The 26,917-nt window shown below is 35.8% G+C and overlaps 3 protein-coding genes across 3 annotated transcripts; 2 read left to right on the top strand and 1 right to left on the bottom strand.

Annotated features, from left to right (window-relative positions):
* Positions 1–13,898: 13,898 nt before the first annotated feature.
* On the top strand, positions 13,899–15,524 carry LOC113740677 (uncharacterized). Its single transcript, XM_027268212.2, has 4 exons — positions 13,899–14,141; positions 14,983–15,081; positions 15,175–15,279; positions 15,407–15,524. The coding sequence occupies exons 1-4, from the start codon at positions 13,942–13,944 to the stop codon at positions 15,522–15,524; spliced, it is 522 nt and encodes a 173-aa protein (XP_027124013.1). The 5' UTR covers positions 13,899–13,941.
* Positions 15,525–17,366: 1,842 nt separating this feature from the next.
* LOC113742335 (long chain base biosynthesis protein 2a) lies at positions 17,367–22,302 on the top strand. The gene is made up of 12 exons (XM_027270162.2): positions 17,367–17,736; positions 17,860–17,925; positions 18,611–18,699; positions 18,890–19,035; positions 19,125–19,249; positions 19,359–19,452; positions 19,536–19,699; positions 20,200–20,361; positions 20,779–20,905; positions 21,013–21,179; positions 21,353–21,460; positions 21,823–22,302. The coding sequence occupies exons 1-12, from the start codon at positions 17,611–17,613 to the stop codon at positions 21,916–21,918; spliced, it is 1,470 nt and encodes a 489-aa protein (XP_027125963.1). The 5' UTR covers positions 17,367–17,610; the 3' UTR covers positions 21,919–22,302.
* Positions 22,303–24,214: 1,912 nt separating this feature from the next.
* On the bottom strand, positions 24,215–25,798 carry LOC113741517 (uncharacterized). The gene has a single exon (XM_027269047.2). It carries the CDS (start codon positions 25,528–25,530, stop codon positions 24,580–24,582), a length of 951 nt encoding a protein of 316 aa, XP_027124848.2. The 5' UTR covers positions 25,531–25,798; the 3' UTR covers positions 24,215–24,579.
* Positions 25,799–26,917: the final 1,119 nt, after the last annotated feature.

The following is a 26,917-nucleotide window of genomic DNA, read 5'->3' as shown; positions in this document are numbered from 1 at the left end:
CTTAAACTATAATTGAGCTTGTAATTCTCTCGGATAGAAACAAAAGAAGGACTACCTTCAACAAAGTTCTCGGAAGAAGCAAAGTTCAACTAGTCCAGAGACGTTTCAAGTCTATATATTTCCATTTATCTTTAAGCGGAAAAAATGCCTTATTCTTATCTACTATCACTTATTGGTTTTGAACTTTCACGATCCAAAGTATTTTTAACCTTTAGCCGTCGAGCTTGAAAATTGTATTGAAGTCAAATTCAGTTATTAATCTTTTTTTAATAGAGAGGTTAAACCTTATATGGAAAGGGAAATGAGAGGGTGTTAGAGTCGAGTAAGAGATTTCACAGTCATTTGATTACTGTAACTATCGAACAACGTCTTAGGGGTAATAACTGATTTATTATTTTTGAAGATGTTAATTACACCAGCTCTTAAAACGAAATTTAACATAATCCAAGGAGTTTGACAAGTATAATTATCCATTTTTCGCTAATTGATCGCGTTGGAAATGTGCTTGACTAATTTATTAAAGATGCACTCGCCTAAACATGGCTATCAGTACGTAACTCAGTTCCTGTCCAAGTCAAATTTCCTAATTATGGAAAAAAATTCTCGAATACAAAATTCAATAACCATTCTCTAAATTCCTTCAATCAATAGCTTTTCTGTTAATTTATCTTTTCCTTTCCTTGCAAAAGGTAGTGGTATGGCATCTCGTACCTACCTACGAACAAAAAACAAGAACATAACCCCCTGTACTATGTTAATTATTTCTTGTTCACCAATTATGCCTACGTAATCTTCCTGTCTCGTTGATGAGGGAAATCACCTTGTTCTGGTCCAACCATAGCCCATCTCCATGAGACCTGTTCAGCAATCCAACCGAAAGGCAAGCTCTATATGACCTAAAGAGAGCATCAAGTACCTCAACCATGCCCAACTCATTTCGGATAATTTTGTTCAGGCGAGTGTTTTTTTTTTTTTTTTTTCGATAACGGCACATCTAGTCTAATCTACTCCTACTCTCACTCTAACTTACTCTAGGGGGTGGCCCAACTAAATCGAGAAAATCAATGAGAACTGAACCACTATCAGATCATACGGGTGCACCACGCACCCGTATAGATTTAGAAGAAGTCACGTATATAGTTGCACATTGATAGGAGGTAAGGTAAGATTTAAACCATTGACCTCTTATCCCACAATATAGTGGCACAGGTGAGTTCTTTTTTGGATGAGACCAAAATTTGCAAGCCAAAGAGACTTATTAATAATAATTTGGTATGTATGACCAGTAATTTGCTGGATATCAGTCCACGGGTAACTTTTTCCCACCTCTGCACGACATTTTAACCAATTTAATTACCATGAAAGATTTACTACTAAAGAACACCAGGCTTAGCTCTTGCATGGACTTAAGATTCAGCACAAGTTGGATTGATCTTGTGGCTTTTAGACCCTATTTTTCCAATCTCAAATCCAGATATGGACTGGGTATGATTGGTCCCTACCGCTTAGTGGAATCTATTCCCTCATGCATAATTGGCTGATAGCATTAATGTCAACTGTGGTACGAGGTCTGAAAGCAAAGAATATGCTGAAAATGTGTCAATAATTATGGGGCCAAGTTAACTCCATATGCGTGCGGCATTTCGGATCTAATCTCTTTTCCTCCTCTCCCCTATATATAGCCAGTTGTATTGTGCTGCTACTTTAAGCATAAGTGCAGTGCTTGAAATGAGAGGGAGAGAGGTCTTGTATGGAGATAAAGAGTCTTGTTTGATAGCCAAGGATGACCTGCCTAAATCCACTCGAGGGTTTGCCTTCTTCAAATGATTTTTCTTTTCTTTTCTTTTTTTTTGGGGTAAATTTTAGTCTATATCTTCACAAACATTTGGATATGTGATAAGGTTGCATTTTAGTACAAAATTGTGTATAAAACATGTTTTAGTACTTTAGCAGTCTTACAAGCCGAATGTAACATAATTGACTTAAGCCAAATGTAACAAAAACGATTGGTTAGGAGTCCTAAGGTTATTTTTAGGCAGGTCATCCAAGGCTTCAGATTGGCTCTTATCAATCATGCTAGACTTTCTCTTCCATGTTTGGGAAGACAATCTTGGTGAAACAGAAGGCTTGGAGTTGTACAGAGGTCTTGTTTTTCTGTTTGTTTAAGAAACAAATTTTGGATGTTGAAGTTGCTGTTTTCACAAAAATGCTTATGAAGGTACACAAACGTTTATGTGTTTTTGCGCCTGTGTGTGTTGAGAGAGAGAACATATAAATACAACAACTTATGTTTTTTTTTTTGAGTAATATAACAATTTATGTTATATTTGGAGCATTAGTGATGTCTAATATTATTCATTTGATGCGCAATTTTTGCTGCAAAAATTCTTCATTGAGCAAAATGCTTGTAATTAAGAATTTTTCGTAATAAAATTTCAAGTTAGCAATTTTACACGGTAAAAAGTTGCAATTTTTCCTAACATTTGCCAGCAAAATGTTGTATAATAGAGGTTCAACTCTTTTTTTAACTACCAAACATCTGATCGAACTTAATTGAAAGGTGGGATTGATAGAGAATGTGCAGTTGTGAAGAGCTTCAAGCAAATGTTCTTTGAAGAAGAAAGGAGCCAGCCAAGTGACTCCTTGAACCAGTGGCTTCATTAGGTTCCAAAAGCTCAAAATCCCTTTTTTTTTTTGGGGAAAAAAAAGAAAAAAACCAAAAAAAAAAAGAGTGTATATCCAGTCCAACGCTGGTTTAGATTGCTCATCCGGTTCTTGACTAGTTCATCGACGATCTTGGTTGAAATCACTACTTTTAGGCCACATCTGGGACCTAGTTACTGCAGAATTGGCCAAATTTGTCCGACATCAACAACACTGCTTGAAGTTCTGTGCCTTCATCTTTCACTTTCTTCGACTCTTAACTGAAAGATAGGAGATATGGATATATGTAAACAAATCCTTATTAAACGAATATTGTAATATTAGTTGGTTAGGGAGCCATCGATCACACTAGCTAGCTTGACGGGGAAAAAACAAAGAAATCATTTGAACATCATTACGTTTCTGTCATCAATTATTGCCCTTCTTATTCTTAACCAACCTGCGAGTTCATTTGATATTAGTATTTTCATTTCAACTGTTATGGTAGAATCTTACAATTTTTTTTTTTTTGGGTAAAAAAGAAAAAGAAGCAATTGTTAAGTGCACATAACAAAATTAACTTTGAAGCTCATGGTTCTATAATTTCTCGAAATTAAAAGCTGTCCTAAATACGTTGAAAATATACCACCAACTCACTTCATCAAGATGGAAACTCCACAGCTCTTTAGATGTGTTCTTGCTGCTTTTATAGAGAAGTAATTAAACTTAACAGAATCGCAGCCATGCAAAAAATATATGGCTATGCTTTTGGCTATCAGCTCAACCATTCACATATCTAATAGTCACAGGCATTATTTTTTCCAACTTTTTTGGGAAGATAGAACATTAGGAATTGAGGTTGTGAAATTCTACCTCAAGAACCAGACATCCAACTACTGAATTATCAGCCCAAGCATTGATCAAAACTGCATTATCTAGGGTGCAAATTTGTGGCTACTAGATGTAGACACACACACATATAAACACACACAAAACAGCTTCGATTTTTGCATTAGTACGTACGTCTAAATGTACCCGCCTAAGGTATTAATATGAGGATGATCATACATATCAGAATTAACATGTTTCTGTGGTTTCACATATTAAAAGTTAGACATTTTTTTTGTCCCTTTTCCAGGTATTGCAAGAATGTTAAAATCACTTATGTAATAACTCATTTTTGGCGGATGATGTAACACTGATTTTGGGTTTTCACAAGTGCATGCACTTTATTTTGTTTCCAAGTTTAGACTGAACTTCCAACACTACCCTCCGAATGGCATATTAATATTTTAGAGAAAATAAACATTTTGATAACAATTGAAAATGGGATAACATAACGACGCTATGTAAAACTTGAGGAGAGGTCGTTCTATATTTGTATTAATAAATGTCAGAGAGAGTCACTAAAATTTTGCATCACATGGTATCCATCCTTATTCATTTGCACTTGATTTTTATCTCTTTAGCCGATAATTTTCAGAGCAGATTAGTGCTAGATTTTAGTTCTTGAATGTTCTGCATCAGCTTCCATGTCCATTCGAGCCCACGAGAACATCTTTGTTGGCAAAAACAGCTAATGACAAAGTGCAAAGCCAAGAGTTAGATGCTTGAAAATGAAGCAAAATAATGCTAAGCAAAGTTTGCTTGGTACTTGGAGCATTAACATTTTTATTCAAGTGGTCATTTGTGATGGAATTCGATTGCTTGGGGAATATTAATCAGCATGAGAATCAAATTTCGACTGTCAGAGCAGAAGTGTAGCAAGAAGTACACAGATCAGAAAGTCAACCATCCGTACATGCATGGGCTCTAACTGGGATGATGGTGGCTTTATGGATAAGAATATAAGATTGAACAATCAAAAGGAAAAAAAAAACCCCCAACAGTTTGTTATTTTGTTTCTGTTTTTTTTTATAAGATTGTTATGACACAATATTTAATGAAATGACTATGGATACTTACAACACAATGATATGACAAACTATTCCGCTAATAATGTCAAAAATACTAACGTATAACTATATTAAACGAAGATTTGAACTCGCATACAGTCATTTTTCTTCCTCCAATTGTTGGAATACTACAATCCACAAATCGTGCGACTGCATCAATATACATATACAGTGCATTGCAACTTAAGACTGTGTGAGACTAACATTAAGGTAATGTGGTACTGCAACTTATCCTAATGAGAGTTCAGACTGGGATCAGTCAACCAGTTATATTCAAAAGGGAGTAGCCATATCCGAACGTTCAATGAAATTTAGAAATTTTGAGTGATTAATTTCCCAATTAACAGTGACAAAAAAAATGGGGCATAAATGCGCAAAAATGGGATTCAGTACAAGTTGGGATAAACATGCTGCTTTTCCACCTCGTCTTCCCAATCTCATTTCACAATTTGGATATGGTTCTCCCCTTAAACAATGGGGAATATATTCATCTCAAGCAAATGGGGATAAAAAATCACAAGATAGAATTTTGGGGTTCACAGTGTCAAGAAAGCTCCTTACGCGGATCTAATCTTTTTGCCTCCTTATTGCCTATAAATAGCCACATTTATCTTAGCATTATTTCTATCTTCTAAGCATCGATCAATAGCAGGATTTAGAACTAGAGGAAGGGAGGTCTTGTATGAAGATAAAGAATCTCGTGGGTTAGCCAAGGATGACCTGCCTAAGTCCACTCGGCTCAGAATGTGTTACAATATTTCTTGCATTTCGATCGTGGTGGCTAACAATTACCTTTAAAAAAAAAAAAAAAAGTGGTTCTTCGGCAGCATCCTTGGTTGACCTGACTGACTCTTGTCAATCATCCTAGACCTTCTCTTCCAACTTTAATTCGAACGGCGGTCGAAGTCGGTCGGAACGATGCGGAAGAAGGTTTTCTGGATGTCATTAATCTTTATCATGAACTAGCCCGATGCTGAATGCAGAATTCTTTTTATTCTTTCTTCTTTTTTTTTTTTTTTTTTATCTAATTGTATAGTACTATGTATAATTTCATGGTTACGTGTATATATGAATTCTTCTATTTATGAGAATATAAACATATGGGATACATAAATCGCATAAACCGCAATGAAGTTATGGAAATTACAATTGCCTCTATCTCCCATAAGGTTTTGAGTCTGCCACTATTTGTATGTTTCAAGAAATTCCGTTCGGTTTTGATAATAGCTTTTAAGCCAATTAATGCTTAAACTGAAATTCCAAGTTAGTTTGAAGATTAATGTAGCAAGCTTGAACACTAAACTCTTATGAGACTTTTTTATTTATGAGACAAAAGTAGAACTTATAAAATAACGCTAACGGTTAATATGTAGCTTTTGAAAATACAATGAGAAGAATGAACACATTATTATAGTAGCTATCAAAAAATTTAGAAATTTACTTCACTATGGTGTACACAAAGTTTTTCTTTTTAACGTTATTTACATTATTCAAAATTTTAATTATTTTTAGATGCATGGTATTGTCCACTGTTAACGTTTGTTATGTTTGCCTTAACATAACAAACATATAAACTTTAAAGCACACATACACATACATATACATATATGCATATACATATATGCATATGCATATATATATATATATGTATATATATATTGTATACACACATATTTGTACACACACACACACACTCTCTCTCTCTCTCCCCCTAACCAAGCAGAATTTCAAGCAAGAAATCTGTTTACAATGAATACAATATATATATAGGAAAGCAAAGATATATATATTATATTGTAAAAGATATATATAGGAAAGCAAAGATATATATATTTACAAAGAAATAACTCACAGACACTACAAAAAAAAAAAAAAAAAAAGGAAAGCAAAGATAATGTCGTGAGGCAATAGTAGAATGTTTGCGTAGACAAATTTTCAGTAGTGAATTGATTTTGGAAATGTTTTAAAAAAATTAGAAACATCATAGAATTGAACGTTAGACACATTTTCTGAACATTTCGGAGTTTGTACACAAATCTCGTGCCAGAAAGAAAAAAGCTGATAAATTGACTGAATCACTAAAAGAGAAAAAAAATTTGGAGTTAAATTGTAAGTAAATGCTCAATTAACAAGGAATTATTTGTACCTTGTACGTTTTTAAACTTCACTGTGTAGGTTAAACCCAAAATTTCTTGGAATATATTGAGAGAATTTTCTTCGATTGTAAACTTGATTTCATGTCAGCTGCGATATTCTAGAAGCATGTCCTAGTGGATGGGTACACCTCTAATTTAATTTCTTATTTTGCATTGGTTCTCAATTTGGTCCAAAAAGTAGTCCAAATGTCAAAAATATTGGGGCCGAAACCTTGCAAAAGAACCCCCAAATTCACGCATTACACGACACAGAGCATGGTGATTAAAGTTTTTTCTCATATTAAATATTAGAACTATTTTCCAAGAAATGGAAGATCAAATTCCAAGTTCGCATTTTTCACAAATTTTGTCATTTGTGTTTGAAGATAGAAAGAGACAAAAAAAAAAATTGTGAATGAAGACTATTCATAATGTAGCTGGCATTTTCCTCTGGGTCTATCTAACGAATACCCAATAGATGGACTTCAGGTGTTCATAGTTTAGAATAGTAATGTTAATTAGAAAAAAAGTATATAAATATAAGATAATATAATAACTGTTAGTATGTGAATTCATATCATAAATTAGATGTGATCTAAGTGTACTATTCAGTGTTCATTGGGCACCTGTAAAAAAAGCCTTTTCCTCTACCTAAAAAATGGATAATATTGCAAGTACTTCAAAGCCCAATAGACCCCATATGCATGCCATTATATACACTTGAACCTTTTATATTCAGAAGAGCATTAATTATCAAAAAAAAAAAAAAAGAATTCAATTGTACTTTTCCTTTTAATGAGCCAAGTGAAGGGTTGACAATCTAGATATCGTGTTGAGTCGCAAAGATGCTTTTCTCCTATCTTCGCACCAAAGAATTGAATTCTAAAAGTCAAATAGGAGAAAAAAGGAACGGGAAAAAAAAAGGAATGTACATAATTGAGAGCATTGACATCGTTTCAAAGTGAAGCTACTTACACATGTGGCATATATTGCCGTAATACTGGAATATATTGATTGAGAGTTCCTAAAGAGAATTGTGATGGAGAGGGAGTCAACCTGTTTCACTTGGCCCAAATTTTCTCACTTGTGTACTTCTATTCCTCAAACGTGCTTCTTAGTTTATATTCTCAAATTTGTTCTCTATCTGATTCTTTCCCAAACAAAGGCCAAAATTCTCAAGGGTATGGTATTGTGAGATGTGACACAAATGGAAATAGATATGCTTAAGGCTCATATGAAAGACACTAGACAGTGTGGTCTAAGTATCAAAAAACCACCCATCCCTCCACTTGTAGATCGAAAAATTCTTTTTCTCGCATCATTATGCTAAATATCTTCAGAATAAATTATTGTAAAGAAAATGAATGAAACTTTTAAAGGTTGAGATCCCAAAAATTAAAGATTTTGGGTTCAAATCTCTCTTCTCCTTCCCCTCCTCCGCTCCAAAAATCCCACCTTTCCCCTGCTAATTTGTTTTTTCAAACGAGACTTTCTTACTATAGCAAAAGTGAATAATTAGGTTGATGCTATGAAAAGTAAAGAACTCGGCTCAAGTCTCGCTTGTTTGTGCATTATGTCTAGCACATAACATGTCATTACAACGTTATTAGGTGTATATTTATCAATCCAACAAAGACATAAATAATGGCAGATTATAAGATTGCACAAAATCTTAACTGAAGATTTAATTTTATCTTACACACCACTTTAAAGTATAACACATATAAGCTGTCTTGTTGATGTTGATTAAATTTGTGTTCAGCTTGATAGCACTTGCAAAATTTGTGTCCGGATTGATATATAGCACTTGCAAAGTTTCCCGGCCAATTGCTGCTAGTGTTGTATGAGTGTGAAGTCAATATCCGATTGTGAATCTACAATAAATGGGATAAATCTTAACGGATATGGTAGGCCCCTGGTAATAACTGGAATATATTCCCAGCCCCTAAAATTTTTCAAAAATTAATGTACAGAAAATTCTAAAAAGACTGCTAAATCTTATGGGGAGGGGGGCAAAAAGAAACTCCATCATGTGATAGTTGGAATCTAATGTTGTCTATTTAAAGCTCTTTTCATCATAGAAATTTCACCATTCCAGTCAAGAAAGTGCATTTTTCAACACGAGAGGAAGAGAGGTCTTGTATGGAGATAAAGAGTCTTGTTTGGTAGCCAAGGATGACTTGCCTACAACCATTCAAGGGTTCTTGAAAAGGCCAAACATTGCCACATATCTATCTTGTAGTAATTATCATATGGAACCTCAACTTGGTTTCTAGGCGTCATCCTGCGGCTATCCTGACTGGCTCTTATCAATCATGCTAGACCCTTCTCTTCCATGCACAAATAACCAAATGCAGCTGAAGCAGCTCCTCATCAGCTGGAGTACTAAGATAAGCATATATACTTGACTCTGCTGCAAACGTTTCTTCTCTTTTTTTTTTTGTTTTGGAAAATTTCTCTCAAAATTTTAATATTTTCATGTGATTAGGGTTTGGGTAGTTAAATTAGATACATGCTTATAACCAGATATAGAAGTGAAAACTGCAGCTTAGAAAGTTGTTTGAATAAGAATGAATAGGAATTGGTTTTGCTTGAAAACCACTAATTTATGAGCTTTTTTCAAGACGTCAAAGCCTTGTAGTCCTTACTACAAACGTTGAAGTGGATAATTACGGTTCTTGGTCACATCCTTTTTTTTTTTTGGTTGTTGGACTATAACAATCTGTTGATCTTCGAACATCCAACCATCTTACTTGGCTTATTTTCTTTGCATTGCAACTAGAGCTGTTAATCGAGCCGAGTATTTGGCTGCCGAGCTCGACTCGAGTTTAATTCGAGCCGAGCTTGACTCGAGCTCGTTAGGAAAACGAGCTTTAAAATGTGCTCGAACTCGGCTCGTTAAATGTACATGTGGCTCGAGCTCGACTCGTTTATCACAAACGAGTCGAGCTTCACGAGCTCGAGCTCGAGCTCGTGCAAATTAAGCTTAATAAAAACCTATAATTTTTAATTTTTATAATTTTGATTTCTAAAATGACAAATATACCCTTCATTAACGAGCTCTAACGAGCTACTCGAGTATCAAACGAGCCGAGCTTACTCGGCTCGTTAACTAAACGAGCATGTTTCGAGCTCGAGCTCGACTCGTTAACCAAAATTAACGAGCCGAGCTCGAGCCTTAACGAGCCGAGCTCTAACGAGCTTTCGAGCTACTCGATTGACTTAACAGCTCTAATTGCAACGTGCAACAACCGCTAAAAGAAGCCTTTCATGTACTATGTGCTGTCGAACACTACTTCGGATAAGCTTACCCAAAAAAAATAAATACCTCGGATCAAATGTGGATCATATCAAACCTGTTTAGCCATTGCTTAGTTATACTAAATTCAAGAAAAGAGTCCTTAAGGAGCGATTTCAAGAAAAGAAACCATCCCATCTCATCAAAGTACTTTAAGAGCGCCTGCCTCTTTTAAGACTTCTGAGCTTAATAAAACTACCTTAAAAGCTCTCCAAAAGAAAACTATGTAGAAGTACAGAAAGAATCAGAGAAAAACTTTCCAGGAAAGCTGAAGTCTACTTTTTGTTGCATCATGCATTTACATCACAACAAACTTAATTTTTTTTTGAAGAAATATAGGGTTAATTACATTTTATCCCTTTTAGGTATGGGCTATTTCTCACTTTACCCCCAACGTTTGTTTTTCCTCAGTTCATCCCCTCTGTCAGTCTAGCTAAGCAAATTCACCGTTGGAAATTTGAACATGCCGAAATTGCCACTGGAAATAGCAGTTTCCTTTGGATGACTAAGATACGCCTCAATTAGTTATAAAAGAGGGGGTGTCTGATGCTTCCATTCAAGTGAACTATTTTTTTCTCTTTTGTCTTAGCATATCCAGCAACACCTAAAATTTTTTTGTCAACCAAAAAGTATCATAAAAATGTCACAAAGTTCTTCAAATAACATTGAAAGATTGCCCCAAAAAATGTGTGGATGCAGTAAAAAGGCACCATTGTGAATCTCTTGGACACTTGAAAATCCAGAAAGAAGATTTTATGGCTGCTCATATTCCAATGTAAGAATTTTTCATTAATAATCTATTATTATTGTCTTTAATTTTGCTCTGTACGTGAATAAGCCAGAAAGAGTTTTAGACAGCTATATTTTCTTTTTATTCAGAACCGACATGCATGTGAACATTTTTCATGGATAGATTCCGAAGTTTGTAGTAAAGCAAAAGAAGTAAGTGCAGTGCTGTAATCTAGACTGTTGGAACAAAAGGAGAAACTAATGTACTTGCAAAGGGAGAATGAAGAATTGGCAAATGAGCATGAAAAATTGAAAACCAGATATGCAGCCTTAGAAACAGAAATCTGTGTTTTACAAGCTGAAAACCATGACCTGGAAGTCTTTGAAGTATTTGGAATTTGCATAATAAAAGTAGTTTTTAATGAGTGCAAGTGTAACAAATTCAGTTATAAATGCAAATAAAAAAGGAACTCACCATTGTAGAGTCAAATGGAATATATTTTACTTGTTGATACCCCTTGACCATTCCAAAGTCCAATGCCACGTAGTGGGCCATTGTTATGGTCCCAAACCCTACCCTTACCCTTGCCTCTACCTCTACCTCTCCAATTAGCTCTAGTTGAGCCTTTTGCAATAGTAGAATTAGTTATATCAGTACTCCTCCCAACACTAAGGAATCAAAACAGGTTCAACATTATTTCTAAAGTGGCCCCAACTAGCTCCCCTTCCTACATCTCTACTAGCACCATTTTTTTCACCTCTATCTTGTGGTAGAAGTCTAGCAGCTCATTTAGTAGGTCCTATATACCTTGCAACACATCAAAAAGTGACAGTTAGATGTAGATATAAAAAACCCAACAATATATATTTTAGCTTTTACCTGTGCATTCACTGGTTGTTTTTGCCTCACAAATGAACAACCAGTGACTTTGCAACTTTTGGCATTATGGTTAGTATGACCACAGTGAATTGGCAGCCCTATTTTAGACAGTTTTTCAACATGTCCTCTAATGAAGTCTTTCTTCACATTTTCTTAGGTCTGCCAGGAGCTATCCTCTTATGAGGTGGGAGTAATGAATCAAATCTATGTTCAGCCAATTTGCTTGGTCTGGTATAGGTATAGTAACTCTTGCATATGCCTTTTTATATGTTTCCACTGAGTAGCAATTATCAACATATGCATATGGATTTTTATTGTCTTGCACAAGTCCAGCACATGCATGGACACATGGAATTCCAGCACATGCATGAAGCGAATACTAGTTGTGTTAATGAAAGAGTACCCGTTAGAATAACCCTTCTTAAAAATAGTCTTATTGAAAAAAGTTACTCTTTACTTTTGGAAGTTGCATAAGTTACTGCGAGTACATAAGGTGTCACCCTTGACACGAGAGACTTTTATGTGCATGAAATTAATGCTTTATGGTTCTTTTTTCAATAAACTATCCAAAACTTCTATGGAAACATTTTTTAGACTTCTAGTATTACTTCCTTGCTCTGGCTTTAGAAGCTAATCAATTATTTAATCTATATCTATCAATATATATATGTATACTATATTTTTTCAAAAAAAAGTTGGACTTCATATTGTTGTTTTCTCTTTCCAATACCAACTTATGCTATATATGGAATAATCATAATTATGCTATGAATCCAGATTCAAACACCATTCAAACATTATTGAGGGTATTTGTTTATTTTACAAAGAGAATATGGAATAGAGTTAGATTTGGAAATGAAATTACGTTAAAGTAATTTATATATGGAGAAATTTGAAATTCCCAAGTAAATACCCATGATATTTTGTCTGGTGCAAAACTGTATCAACTGCTTAATCTTATGACTCAATTTGAAATTTATTTTGCCTTTCGTTATCAATTATAGACCTAATAATGAATTATTGTGATTGTCAATTCTAGTGAAAAAAAATTCATGGCTTGTAGTTCTTATTTCTTTTACCCTTAATCAAATTACTCAATTTAAGATTTTTTTTTGCCTTTTATTATTTTGTAGACCTAATAATGAGTCATTTTGACCGTCAGTTTTATTGGAAAAAATTCATGGTTTGTACTTATCTTTCAATTACTTCATAGATTAACGCTATGTATTAATCAAACCTCCTCCCAGAAACCGCGGAACATCTTATGTCATTGTTTGAGTTTATTAACTGATCGTTATGTGGAAAAACATGAAAAGATTCTTAGAGATGTTTTGTCTTTGTTTTCACCCTTTGTTTCTTAGAGATCTTTTGTTAATGATGGTTGTAGGGAGACTTGTTTCCAGCAATGGAAATAATTATAATAGGATCTGTATTGAAAAAGAAAAAGTTTGTTTCAAATGATTCACAAAACAACTTAAAAAAAGCTAAATTTAACCAAATGAGAAAACCTGTCAAGCAGGGACAAAAGTTGGCATTAGTGATCTCACGATGCCGACTGGAAGAGCGGTCGTTCAATGGATAAAAGTTACTCGCCAAGGCCTACTTCTTAATTTCCTTTTCCAAATACTTGAGCAATAATTTCATAGACCTCCCATGATGTTTCTGCAATTGTGGTCACTATTTTTGAAATTTGAAAAATTACACTTACCTTTCTTAGTGTTATGAAAAAACTTTAATAACCTCTGCGAAACTTACAAAACGAAAGTGAAAAAATGAGTTTAAAATATAATGAACAAAACTCTTTCATGCTGATTCATTTCTTTTAATGGACTTCGTACTCAATTTTACAAAGAGTCTACTAGCAATTGGGAATGCAGTTGACAAAATGAGCCTCTTCACAATTAATTTTTAAAAAGAAGTCAAAACACCAAAAAATGATGCATTCAAAACATGGCTCAATTTTTTCTACAAGGAACTATATTGAATCTAGCAAGTAACGGTGATGATTAACTTATTTTGACATTCAATTTGTTTTAAAGATCAGATAGATGCAATACAGAATATTTGTTAGACTTTTTATGCTTACATCACTAATTTTACCAAGACATACTTTTTAGAAAGTTTATACAATTTTTTAAATCTCAGGGGAGGTGGTTACAATTATCAGGAACATAAAGGGTGGTTATTTGAAATTATCTCAGTACTTAAACCCTATATCCTACTTTTTCTATGCTAAATCTCTCTTTGTCAGGGCATCACACAGCGTCAACAGAGAGTATCAAATCAATTTAGGAAATAGGAATGGCAGAGGCTCTACCTTCCCTACTCAGTACTCCTATTTTACTGCTCGCCCTCATACTCGTCGCGCTTTCCGTTTTTTGTGCCATCGCGCTTTCAGAAACCCCATTTAGTTTGGCCCACAAGAAGGCCAGTCTCACAAAGCTCAACTCCGGCTGTGAACGCGTCTCTGTCACCATCGATATCTATAATCGTGGACTGTCGTACGTTTATCTCATTTCCCCAGTCTTAATTTTTGTTTTAATCAAGTACAAATGTAACTCACCCTCGGGGTTGGATCGGCTGGTGCTGGGGATGCCGCCTTAGGTCCTAGTATTGTGTGGTTGCAGTTCGATCCCTGTTATCGCCTTGTGTCTTTTGGAGGGTGGGGGCACAAGCGGAGTTGGAATAGTCGGGTCCGAAAATATAATCCGTCGAATCTTGGATATCCACTACGTCAGAAAAAAAAGAAGTACAAATGTAACTCTTGTAATTGGAGTTATCTCTTTTTAATCAAGCTCGTGTTGGTGCCTTAGATGTCGTTCATCTAAATGAGACAACTCAAATGAGTATATTTACTACTTTATTGAGGATAAATAAGGACAACTAATTTTTTAAAAAAATTTACTCAACACTTGACTTGATAAAAATGTGCTAGGGATTCATAACAAGATTCAACTGTGTATAACTATAATGTAGATTTTTCAAGCCTAAATCGTGCTACGACTCTTCAAGCATAAATTGTAAAAAATTTACGTATAAATAAGATAAGGTTCTTGAAGTTGGCTCAACAGAAGAAGCTCGTTAGAGATTGCATCAACATTAATTAAGCCAAATAATTGATCCGCAATTTCTAAAATCCTTACGGATCCAATCGTAAATTTGAACAAAATGATGTTCACATTAGGTCGTTTAAACTTGTTTACCCATCTAGCAGTCAATTCAAGCAATTGGGATAACCATGTGGATATTATTAAGATTGGATGTTCTTGTTTATCTGCATTTTTACACCTCAAAAGATGGTGATTTGAGAGAATTATATGACCTCTCTTGGACCCTTTGCAGCACTGTATATGATTTAAGTGCTGCTGATGATTCTTGGTCTTTGGATGTCTTTGATGTGGTGACCGGCAACACTTCAAAATCATGGAAAACAGTTGATGGGTAACCTTCCCATTTCTCCATTGAATCATCTAAGTTATGTAATTATCTTCTTCACTATGTCTCTGATCAGTCTGACATGAATTTCGTCTGCAGGGGTGCCCATGTTTCCCACTCTTTTGAGTTGGAGCCCAAAGCAAAAAGTGTTTACCATGGTGCTGCTGCTCTGATAACATTTCGTCTTCCTACTAAGTCCAAAAAGTGTTTTGACTAACTTGTCCATATTGGGATGATTCTTTTTCCAACCTTCGTTGATAATTCACTGCTACATCATATTGCTCTCCTACTAGGCCTTTTTTTCTCTTATGATAATTTTCTTTTTGCAGAGACTGCCGGCAAAGCATGGTTCCCATATTTTAGTGATTCTCCTCGTGGGTTGTTTTGCACACATCATAGTTTCTCCATCAAAATCTAGCACTAGAAATGTAATCAAGAAAAGAAACTGAGGATGCTTATGTATGTTTTTTTTGTAACAGATTGAAATCATAGAAAACGTTTTATTCGAGATCGAGGGAAAATAAGATTTCGTAGCATCTCGAGGGTTGTATTGTCCAAATTTTATCTATTGTTTCTTTACGTTTGTAGTTGAGATTTCAAATTTTATTTGTTGTTAATTTCCACATAGGCTATAAGTCTGTTAAGAGTTTAGGACACATTATTGAAATCTAAACAGAAAAGGTAATTTGATCATTGAGAAGTTGGACGGGATAATTTAGGATTAGTGACAATAAGAGGGGCAACTTTGCAAGTCACCTAAGATAAAATGAGTATTTTAATAAATTTTTTTTTTTTTTAAAAAATGCAACGAAAACGACATCAGCGACCAATTGAACGACGAAGCACGTGGGCTGTCCAACATCTGTTCATCAGCCGCTAATCCAACTGATCCTAATCCTTAATGGAATCTTTACCTTGGATCTGGTGGGCCTCTTGCAGCCTAAAAATATATATATATATATTTTTATATAATAGCCCAAACAAAGTTAGATAAAGTTGTGAAAATTATGAAAACCATAAAAAATTTGTAATGATTTTGGCCTTTTTTTTTCTTTTTTGTAAGCGGAAGGTCATGAACCCCATATATAATGTACATAGACTAAAAGCCTAATATCACTATTAGGTTGTGAATAAAAAAAGATCTTTTAAAATCTTTTGTAAATCTAAATGATCTTTTAAAATCTTACTTTTATTTGATATTGAGAGGATTTGTCAACATAAATCATAGATGTGATTTTTAGCTGTCTTCTCTTTGAATTATTCTTGTTGTAGAATCAATTCATTCAATTGTTTGAAATTTCAAAGTATATTTCAAAGAAAAGTTTGCATATAACCATTGGGATTAGTTTAATGGTCAGAGGAGAACTCTTAGAGTACTTTTTAGTGTTAGAGTCATAATTCAAATCCTAAATGTGACGGTTGAAAATGGAAAATGCGTGAAGAGGGAAAAGGGATAAAAAAGAAAGAAAAAGAAACAGAAAACTTTGCACAATTTTTTAATAATTGGAATAGTTAATCCCCCGTTCTCCCTCACATCCTTCTTTATGCATTCAATTTGATTTCCATTAACCATATACACAACTCCATCAATGAATAAGACGACACTCAAAGTTTAATCTGTTTTTGAGTTTCTTACATAGGAATTACAAACTGGTCAAAACAAATCAAGAACTGTCATCATATGTAAACTTTGTTGTTTAGGTAATTACATGAATTCCACAAATTGTATTTGAATTCTAGACCAATAACTACCTAAGTTTAGCTCGAAGTTGATAAAAGTGAGTTGAGTTAATATAAGTTGATTAAATTGTATTTCATTTCTCATATTTATTGAGCTAATCCCAAAAGTTAACCATCAATATATTTCATTCAAATTCAGATTCATTCACGTTCCACGCCTAATTTTAGGAGACATGTTTGGATGAGGTATTAATTGAAATAATTATCGTAATAGTATTTTTTTGTGATGCAACGTGCGTGAAATAAAAATAATTAACAATACAAAAATTTTTTTTTGAAGCAACAAAAAATGAAGAAAGGACAAAAAAAGTTTAAAAAATGGTTTTGAATCATTATGTAAGTAAAATAATTTTGTATGGGGATTTATCTCTTGAAGTAAAAAGACAAAAAAAAGGGAAATTTCCTCTTCCAACATTGGAAAGTTCGACGGATCCGACAAGGGTAAATGCAAAATAACACAAGGATAACTGGCAAAAAAAAAAAAAAAACATTCCATATCTCCTTAAAAAAAGAGAAACCATAAAAAAAAAAAAAAAATCAGCAGGAAAGGAGGAAAGGGAGGACTGGTCAAACCCAATCCTCTCCCTCCTCTTTTGCTTCTCTCTCTCTCTCTCCCTCCTCTGCTGTTCTCTCATCGGAGATCTCTGAAACCATGCCAAAATAATCCCTAAAGATAATCACCGGTCCGCCCCTTCTGATCTCCTCCTTCTCCTACTCCTATTCCACCTCCGCCGCGGCGGTCCTGGTCGCCGTTGATCTTCCTCCATCAGCTCGGATCTTAACTGCTGGTCCAAAATGATTACCATTCCGTATCTGACCGCCTTAACAACTTACTTCAGCTACGGCCTCCTCTTCGTCTTCGGCCAATTTCGTGACTTTTTCCGTAAAATTGCGGATTGGTGGCTCGGCAGCAATCTTCAGGTAGCCGAAATTTTTGTAATGCATGTTATTATTTTGGGATGGATTTTAGTGTTTACGTATGTGAATTCTTTAATTTTGTGATTGATTTGGGAGAGCATTTATTGATTGAACCCTTTTGGTTAGGGATATGCCCCGATCTGCCTAGGGTTGGAGGATTTCTATACTCGGCGGCTGTATCTTCGGATTCAGGTAAAATTTGAGGAAAATGAAATTTTGTCTTTATTTATTTTTGTCTTCTTTTCTTTATGTGTTGATAATGTTGCATTTACTGCAGTGATTCATTGGAGAATTAAGAATTCAGTGATAAACATTTTAATTTGGCGACATGTTGAAACTGAAATTTATAATAGTCAGTGATGCATTAATCGTATGTGGATTCAACTGCGAACTTACTAAGATTACGTTGGTAGTAAGTGAATTTTTTTCCTGTTGGAAAGTGATTCGGGAGAACTTTGCATACGAGGTCGATATCTAGATATTTTTTGACTGTTCAGCATATGCAAAAGAGCTGATAGGTTAGTTTGTGATTATGCTTTAGGGCTTGTTTTTCTTTAAATAACCGAAGCTATTGTTATAATCTTGTGAAAGTCACTTTGACAACCAGTGATGGTGGGATAATGTAGTCAAGATTAAAATGGCATGGTAGGTTTTGTATATACATGTGGAGGGAGTTTCATCGATGTAAGGCTGGTGAGGATGGTAGAGAAGAGGGTATAAAGGTCTAGTTAACCCTTGGTCTATTTATTTTCGCTGTCATTAATTTATCCTTTATACTAACAATGGATGCAGTGAACTACCCAATTTTTATGTGACCTTTAGCTTGTGATGCTTTATGCTGACAAATGAAGTACTACTTTTGATACTTGTGTAATAGGATTGTTTTGGACGACCAATAGCAAGTCCTCCGGATTCTTGGGTTGATTTGGTTGAACGTGTATCCAAGGACAACAACAAGACGCTGCAGTGAGTAGTAAATTTGCTTAAAGTTTTCAGGATTGTTCCTTTTGTGTTCTGATTCTTTCTCTTGCTCCATTTGATATGCACATGGTTATAGCTTCCTATTTAGCACTTTCATTGAATGAACTGTTGCAAGTTAAATGGTAAGTAAGTGGAAGTTTTCGACCAGTGCACCAACCAAATGCATCTTGTGCAGGCGGACCGCAAAAATTAGTAGATGCCTTAACTTGGGATCATATAACTACCTCGGGTTTGCTGCAGCAGATGAATACTGCACCCCCCGTGTGATTGAATCTCTGAAGAGATTTTCCCCAAGCACCTGTAGTACTCGTGTTGATGGAGGTAGGCATGCTAATTTGCAATCTTCATCCCTGTTGAAAAGGGTGATAGCTCCGGTCCATGTTCTTTAACTAATGAATTTTCATGATCAGGTACAACAACGCTTCACAATGAATTGGAAGAGGTTGTGGCAAATTTTGTTGGAAAGCCAGCTGCTATTGTTTTCGGTATGGGTTACGTAACAAACTCAGCTGTTCTCCCTGCCTTGATTGGGAAGGTATAACAATTTTCTTAAAAATGGTACTTTCTGTCTTCTGTCTTCTGTAAGATGCAGTTATATGTTTTGTGCTCTTTTGTGTCCTCACAATTAACATGCTTACTCACAGGGAGGCTTGATTATCAGTGATTCTCTTAACCACAATTCCATAGTCAATGGTGCTCGAGGGTCAGGGGCCACCGTTCGTGTTTTCCAACATAATAGTAAGTTTCTGTGGGCACCTTTTGTTTTTCTTTTTGTACTGCATGCTAATATAGAATATATTTTTATGCCATACGTTCTATAGTGCCTGACCATCTGGAGAAAGTCCTAAGAGAACAAATTGCTGAGGGGCAACCAAGGACACATAGACCTTGGAAAAAGATTATGGTTTTAGTGGAGGGAATATACAGCATGGAAGGGGAACTCTGCAAACTTCCAGAGATTGTTGCCATATGCAAAAAGTATAGGGTAATGCATCTTTTTGATGGAACTCTTGTTTGAGATTTTGTGCTCTAGGTAGAACGAGGCATGAGAAGTCTTGCATTGTCTTGGCGTAAACAAGTCCGTTATCTGGAGAAAAAAAAAACTTTTACAAGGAATTGATTAGAAAATTTTTCTACCCAATAAAGTTATCAAGAAGTAGAGATGTGGCTTGTCAATAATATAAATCTTCTGGTTCATCGAAAGAGATCTGTTCTAGTTTGTTTCTGTTTTCTTGTTTTTCTATTTGTTGCATCACATTCTTTTTTCGTGATTGGTTGAGAACTTCTTTTAATTGCATCTCCATCTATACTAGCCTTTGTTTTTTTAATTTCTCTTTCATATGGTTAATTGTATAGTATTTCATCTTCTTGCTTTCTGATTCTCTTATATTATCAGTTTTACTGACAGTCAAATTTGTTCTACTCTTTGTTTCTAGGCCAAGGGTCAATTTTTTACTCTTTGTTTCTAACTCAATACTCTTTCAGGCGTATGTTTACTTGGATGAGGCTCACAGCATTGGGGCAATTGGCAAAACAGGGAGGGGTGTTTGTGAGCTATTGGGAGTTGATACAGCAGATGTGGATATTTTGATGGGAACTTTCACAAAATCGTTTGGGTCATGTGGTGGTTATATTGCAGGGTCTAAGGTTGGTTTTGAGCATCATTCTGATAGAGATCTATAACTTCGCACGCAGTGTTTGTGAGAACAAATTTCACTTCATTGAAGAATTAACCTGCCACATGCACATCAACCTCCCAGAGGGCACAAAATAAATCACAATTGCATCGTGAATGATTCTTGATGACGACTGTGTTTTAACGTAGTTGTCGAAATGAACAGAGTTAGACCATGGAAGAGGATTGATATAATTTTGTTGAACAAGATTGAGTCTTATTGTCCTAAATTATGCTTTCCATGGTTTTGTAGCATTATTAGAAAAAGCAAGTTTTCAGTCTTCGGGCAATATCTCATTGTATTATTTTGCACTGGTTGGTGCAAATATTATTTACTGTGTAGCAGGTTTCCTTTTTATGAAGGCTAACATTTCATGTTGTACTTGTAGGAACTTATTCAATATATGAAGTATTCTTGCCCTGCTCATCTGTATGCTACATCGATTTCTCCTCCAGCTGCCCAACAAATTATTTCTGCCATAAGGGTCATCCTTGGGGAGGATGGTACTAGCAGAGGTAGGAGACTTTCCTGCGCTGGATCATATCTATTGTCTTCTCAAGCTTGTTGCATCTGGCCATATTTATTTTTGGTAACTGCATTAATGTTGTCATGGCTCTTGTAGGCGCTCAAAAGCTAGCAAGAATACGCGAGAATAGCAACTTTTTCCGTTCTGAACTACAGAAAATGGGATTTGAGGTTTTGGGAGATAATGATTCTCCTGTAATGCCTGTAATGCTCTACAATCCGGCAAAAATACCTGCTTTTTCACGGGAGTGTCTCAAGAATCAGGTAGGGTTTTTTGTCCTTTTCGCCTTGGTTTATTGTGTAACTTTTGACATTTGTAATGGAGGTTTTGAATTGCAGCAACATAACAGTTTCAATGGGAATGCCACTTGTTTTGTGATTGTCCAATTTGCTTTACTGGCCATATTTGTTCTTATTTGCACTTTCTGTTATTGCAGGTGGCTGTTGTTACGGTTGCGTTTCCAGCTACACCTTTGCTGTTGGCTAGAGCTCGCATCTGTATTTCTGCTTCACACACACGGGAAGATCTCATCAAAGCCTTAGAGGTAGGGGCCCTATCTCTGAGATTTATATTCTTTTGATTTAGCACTATTAATACCTGCACCTGTACCTAGGACGATAGGGCACCTCATTTACAGGTTTTTTTTTTTTTCTTTTTGGGAGGGCTGTCGTGGCCTTAGAAGTATCTACTATCATCTCTTTCTTTTGTCCCCGGTCCCTTCACGTGTGTTTTTGCACCTGCTTTAAAAGTTTTAACTCTTAAAGCATTTATTCCTTTAATTTGCAAAATTATTGTGGATGGATCAAAATATGTGGCAATATTATGATGCTAAATTGCAGTGTACCGGATTTACGTATCTAAATCCTATACGGAAAACTCATTTGTCCTTTTTTTGTTTGGAAAAAGGTTTTCAGCAAAGTAGGAGATCTAATAGGCATTAAATACTTCCCCGCCGAACCCGATAAACAACAGCAAGATGATGGCAGAGTTAAGTTAGAGTGAGGGGGCGAAGGAGCTCTACAATTGCTCTCCGCAGTGCTGGCTACCACGATTTATGATTGGCTGATAAGTGATACCTTCGTGTGAGGTGCTAAATTTTGTCTATTTGTGTGTACAGGGTCCGTATCTTTTCATGTCGGATGTTCAAGTTGTACTTTTGGTTAGTTTTTTCTTTTTCTTTTTTTTTTTTTGGAGTACAACAGTGTTACTTTAAGATTAAATACGCAGGTTATGTATTGCTATAATTGGCGGTACGTCCAGATGATACTTTGGCTAGTGTGTTTCAGTTCTTGTGCGAGTTCAGACCTGGATCATAGACACACTCTTAAGTAGCTTTCTTGGGAGATCGAAATCATGCTAATGTTAAAACATTACTGTTCAAATTTACTATTGGCTTTTTGTAAGAAAAACAGTAAGAAAACGTCCACATATCGTACGTTTCCAAAAAAACTCTTTATCAATCGCTTGGTTGCCAATCTTTAAGGGATGATGTAGAATTTTGATTCGAATGGCTTCAGTAGATGACTCGAGTCACCAGAAACATAACACATTTTTATCTGGGACCAGACTTTCAGGTCTTTTCTATTGTTGTCTAAAATTGGTACCCCGTCCACGTTCTTAATTAATATTCTGGAAAATAACTACAGTATCACGTGTGAGAATAGTAGCAATAAGTAGACGTATGTATGTATGATGGATGATGCTTGCAATTTGTAAACAAAACAAATGTGCATGTGCAGACACAACACATGCAAACAAGTATTGTTCCATGTGCTGAGCATGAAAACGTTTAGATGATGGATCTTTATTGGTGTTGCATGTACAGCCTTTCTTTGCTCAAAGTCTCTCAAAAGAGAAAGAATCACGTCTCCGGATTGAAACACCAACGCAAGCAAAATTATTATTACCTGGGTTCACAATCTTTTGTTCAAGCAATAAAGTGCCCAAATTTCGGTTCATCAAGAACACATTGTTAAAAAGCCACAATGAGATTTAAAAACTGTAACCAGATGGTAACTGGAATACGATGCATCGATAGAAGAATACCTTAAAAAGCAGCCAAATCTAGACATGCATATCTAAGCAGAACTGAAGAGGCTATGAGGAGGTTTGAAGGCACTCATTCATATACAAACAAATTTTTTTTTTTTGAATCTCTTTTTCTTCCCTTGTCACAAGAGAAACGCATACCAGAAATTTAGGCAACAGTAATGCAAGAATGCTCCAAAATATTAACACCAATCCCAACTCACAAAGATCATATTAGCGCCATTTAGTAGCCAAAAGCAAATAATTGTCGAGTCTAGGAAGGTCCAATAAAACTCATCTATGTACAAAATTTTGTACTCGTTAGGTCTATTGGCCGTGGATACTTTCAGGCTTCAATATCAGAGGAATCCAATCATAAGTACACCCCACACTCATGCACCAGCACAATGAACCGGGTTATAGGGAAAAACAATAAGGCTTTCAATTTATATCCCCAGTTTTCTCAACTCATCACAAATCTGTAGAGCCTAGTCCAAGGCTAAACATCCCTTAAGCAGGTAAACATCCCTTAAACATCCCTAGAGCCTAGTCATTTGCTCTGTTATAACTAGTGGACATGAAAATTAGGCTCCCTCACTAGAATAGAATAGATTGCGGACGTTTTATTCTCTCTAAATTTGATTTCCAGCTTATGTTGCCCACAGAGCAACCAAATTCTAATTACGACAGAAAATCATAGAAGGCACCTCATTCATTTTGGTAGCAATAAATTGCAACCTGATCTTCAAGCCAAATTATTCTCCTAAGTGTGGTGCACACAACAATCACAAAGAAACTGAAACTGAACCACTTAAAAGCAGACAAGCAGCCGCTAGCTGAGCCAAGTAAGAAGAGGACTCTTTGTGAGCTTCTTTACTGCAGACAAGTTTGTAAGTTTTGTGTGTGTGTGTTTTTTTTTTTTTTTTTTTTTGTTGTTGTGGGGGAGGGGAGAACTTGCTCATCAACTTGCGCAAGTCATAATCTTGAAATATTCTGGCCTACACTGCTGTGGTCATAATGTGACTACAAACCGGAAAATGACAATAGTTCAAGATGCTATTAATTCTGGCCCAATCTCAATCATATTACTTTCAATCAAAGATTACTATATATATATGCATTAAAGGTACTCGTTTCTAGTGCTTAAGTATGAAATAAAAAGATTAGCAACATAAAGCATACTTAAGTTGAACAATACGCATAATGCAGAGGACACGCACTAGTTCAGAAGAAAAAGCCATCACAAGCACTAGTTCAGAAGAAAAAGCCATAAAAAGAGAGGAGAATTTTGTTGAAGCAAAAGAGAGTCTCATCACAGAAGTTACAGCAACTATTATCACATAAATCTATCATCACTCAGTTTGACCTTGCGGTTAAACAGTTATTGGCATACTCTTAACTATGAACTACCTCAGCAAAGTCAAGACTAACTAGAACAATATATACCATGAGCGGACATCGATTAGAAAAAAAACACAAAATCTAGGGAAATTCATAAAACAAAAACCATAATTCTGCAAAACTATTATGTTAGGCTGCAAAGAAGATACCCCCAAATGGTTGCTGACCGCCCAACCCTCCTAGTAAACTCTTGATGCTAAATCTTCTCTTTCCACATGCCAGAAACTTCATCATCTAGGAGAATCCCTTATTGAGCTTCTGAATTGAGCAATACATTTTCCTCCGCGTCCCAACAGCATTAATTCCCATATCCTTCAAATCCTCCAGTGTCAACATTGGCAAAACCTCATCATCCACCTCATGAATCTCGAAAACTGGGGCATATCTCCCTAAGCCCAACTGGTTCAACCAAGCCTTCACTCCATTTCTCTCTACCGAATCACTAGGCCCCTCCATTTCATCAGAAACCCTAGTAGTCACTCTCCTGTTTTTCTCCCCTACTTTCAAAAACCCTCTTTCTCTATCCACATCAATATCCGCATCATTATTCTCAAAAGAACGAATTGGGCTCTCATTTCTGTCCACCTCCTCATCAGAGTTTTCACGTGCAAAATCCCTATCCATCCCATCATCATTGTCCAAATGAAAACCCTCTTCCCCATCCCCTTCCCCTTCACCTCCACTGGTCAATAATTTCCCACTTTCATCAACTTTAGACGAAACCCAATTCGACCTAACCCTCTTCCTAATAGAACCCCCTCTCCCCCTCTTCGATTTCATCGACGAATCCCGAAAGGTTTTCCAGCTCCCAATAGCAACCCTATCCAAATCCATATCCCCTTCATTACCTTCCTCGCCTTCATTAACAAAACCCTCAATCCCATCTTCGCTATTGCTAATCCCATTCTTATCCACCGCTAGGGTTTCATTATTTCTCAATCTCGAACCTTTCTGCTGCTGCTTCCATTGATACTGCAGCTGCTGCTTGGATGAGGCCCTCCTATGTTGCTGGTGCAGGTGTTCATAGGCCGCCAGTGGTGGGTCGCCTCCAATGTCGCCTAATCTCACACTCGGCCTTCTCTGCCGCTTCGTCGCCGTCCCCACCATCGTCTCCCCATTTCCTCCTCCTCCTCCTCCGCCGCCGCCTCCGTTAATTTGTCCGTCAAGTGGGTTTAGCTCGGCCATTATTCTCACCTATAAAATTAACTCTTCAGCCTCCCTAATCTCTGCATAAAATATACTACTCCGGGAAAATGTTGACTTTAGATTAAACTGTATAGGACTGGGGTTCTGGGGTTTGATTAATTTAATTGGGATTTGTGGAAAAAGTGAAGAAATCGGAAAGGTGAAAAGTAACTACTACCAGTAGTTTGAAGAGGGAGTTATGCAGCTGAGATTGTGAGAAAGAGAGAGTTCAAAGAGGAAAGAGATGTATTGGGCAGCCTGAGGTTTTAATGTTAATTGAATGATGTACGGTGTTTTATTCATATTTATAGTGGGGGTGGTGATGTAATTATTGTTCAGTAAACTTTGGTAAAGGGGCGGATGACACGTGCTCTTGAAGAGAGGGGATAAGAATGAATGATTGTGAAAGAAATTTTTTTTTTATTTTTATTTTTTAGCCTCTTACAGCCTTCTGAGCCCCTTTTGCTACCTTAAAATTTCTCCCTAGCCGCTGGATCGACCCCGATAGTTAAATGGAGTGAGAAAATGAATGTTGTAAATTCTTAATTTTCTCCAATTAACTGATTGAGGGAATAATAAGGGTGACAGGTTGGTACTGGATTCTTGCACGTGTGTTTGGACAGAGCATTATTTGAAATAATTATTGTAATATTTTTTGTGACGTGATGCATGTAAAATAAAAAGATAATTATAAATATAAAAAGTGAATTAAAAAATATATTTATGATGTAAGCGAAATATTATTTGACAAATTTGAGCTATCCAAACATAGAACTTGCTTGCGATTATTTCACTATAGCTTATATCAATCTTGATGTTGGATAAGTTTACAAGGACTTATAAAACCAACAACCTCTTGGGTTCTTGGTAACCATTAAGACTTTAAAGCCTTGACAGAAGTGCGAGGTCAAGATTTTAAAATCACTTAATTGTGACTGTCACTTTCAAATGGCTTCCTGGTTAGGTTCACTTTCTCCCTAGGCTAGGTTAAAGTAGCTTAAACAAATATTATCATTGCGACTAGGAAAAAGAAAAAAAAATAAAACTTTACAAGGGCTTATAAGCATAACCGCGTAGGAAAAGAAATGTACAAAGTAGCTGAGTTCGAGTAGAAATTTGATTCCATCAAGTCACGTTAAAGTTCTAATTCTTGTATGTTCAATTGAAGCACCAACAAGATTTTCCCAGTCGCTGATAATCCCTGCAGTTTCAGCCAGGTGGTATTGGTTTAGGCCCTTTATGGTTTATTTTTCCCCCCAGAGAAGTAGTAAACTTGCTCTAGAATCAATAATATTTTGCTGTGTGCTCGTACAATTGCTTTGGACTACATTTGCAAGTGTTCATTGCTTTGACAGCTACAAGCAAATCCATTGGCGAGTAAATAACT

Source organism: Coffea arabica, chromosome 4e, assembly GCF_036785885.1.
Source record: "Coffea arabica cultivar ET-39 chromosome 4e, Coffea Arabica ET-39 HiFi, whole genome shotgun sequence".
Taxonomy (NCBI): Eukaryota; Viridiplantae; Streptophyta; class Magnoliopsida; order Gentianales; family Rubiaceae; genus Coffea; species Coffea arabica.
This window is presented reverse-complemented; position numbering and strand designations above follow the sequence as displayed.

Excerpts from the sequence above, each read along its gene's own strand:
- LOC113740677 (XM_027268212.2), top strand. The coding sequence starts at position 13,942 with ATGGCAGAGGCTCTACCTTCCCTACTCAGTACTCCTATTTTACTGCTC. Across the intron at positions 14,142-14,982 it reads ATCTATAATCGTGGACTGTC|CACTGTATATGATTTAAGTG; the intron begins GTACGTTTATCT and ends GACCCTTTGCAG. Across the intron at positions 15,082-15,174 it reads TCATGGAAAACAGTTGATGG|GGGTGCCCATGTTTCCCACT; the intron begins GTAACCTTCCCA and ends TTTCGTCTGCAG.
- LOC113742335 (XM_027270162.2), top strand. The coding sequence starts at position 17,611 with ATGATTACCATTCCGTATCTGACCGCCTTAACAACTTACTTCAGCTAC. Across the intron at positions 17,737-17,859 it reads GGCTCGGCAGCAATCTTCAG|GGATATGCCCCGATCTGCCT; the intron begins GTAGCCGAAATT and ends CCTTTTGGTTAG. Across the intron at positions 17,926-18,610 it reads GGCTGTATCTTCGGATTCAG|GATTGTTTTGGACGACCAAT; the intron begins GTAAAATTTGAG and ends CTTGTGTAATAG.
- LOC113741517 (XM_027269047.2), bottom strand. The coding sequence starts at position 25,530 with ATGGCCGAGCTAAACCCACTTGACGGACAAATTAACGGAGGCGGCGGC.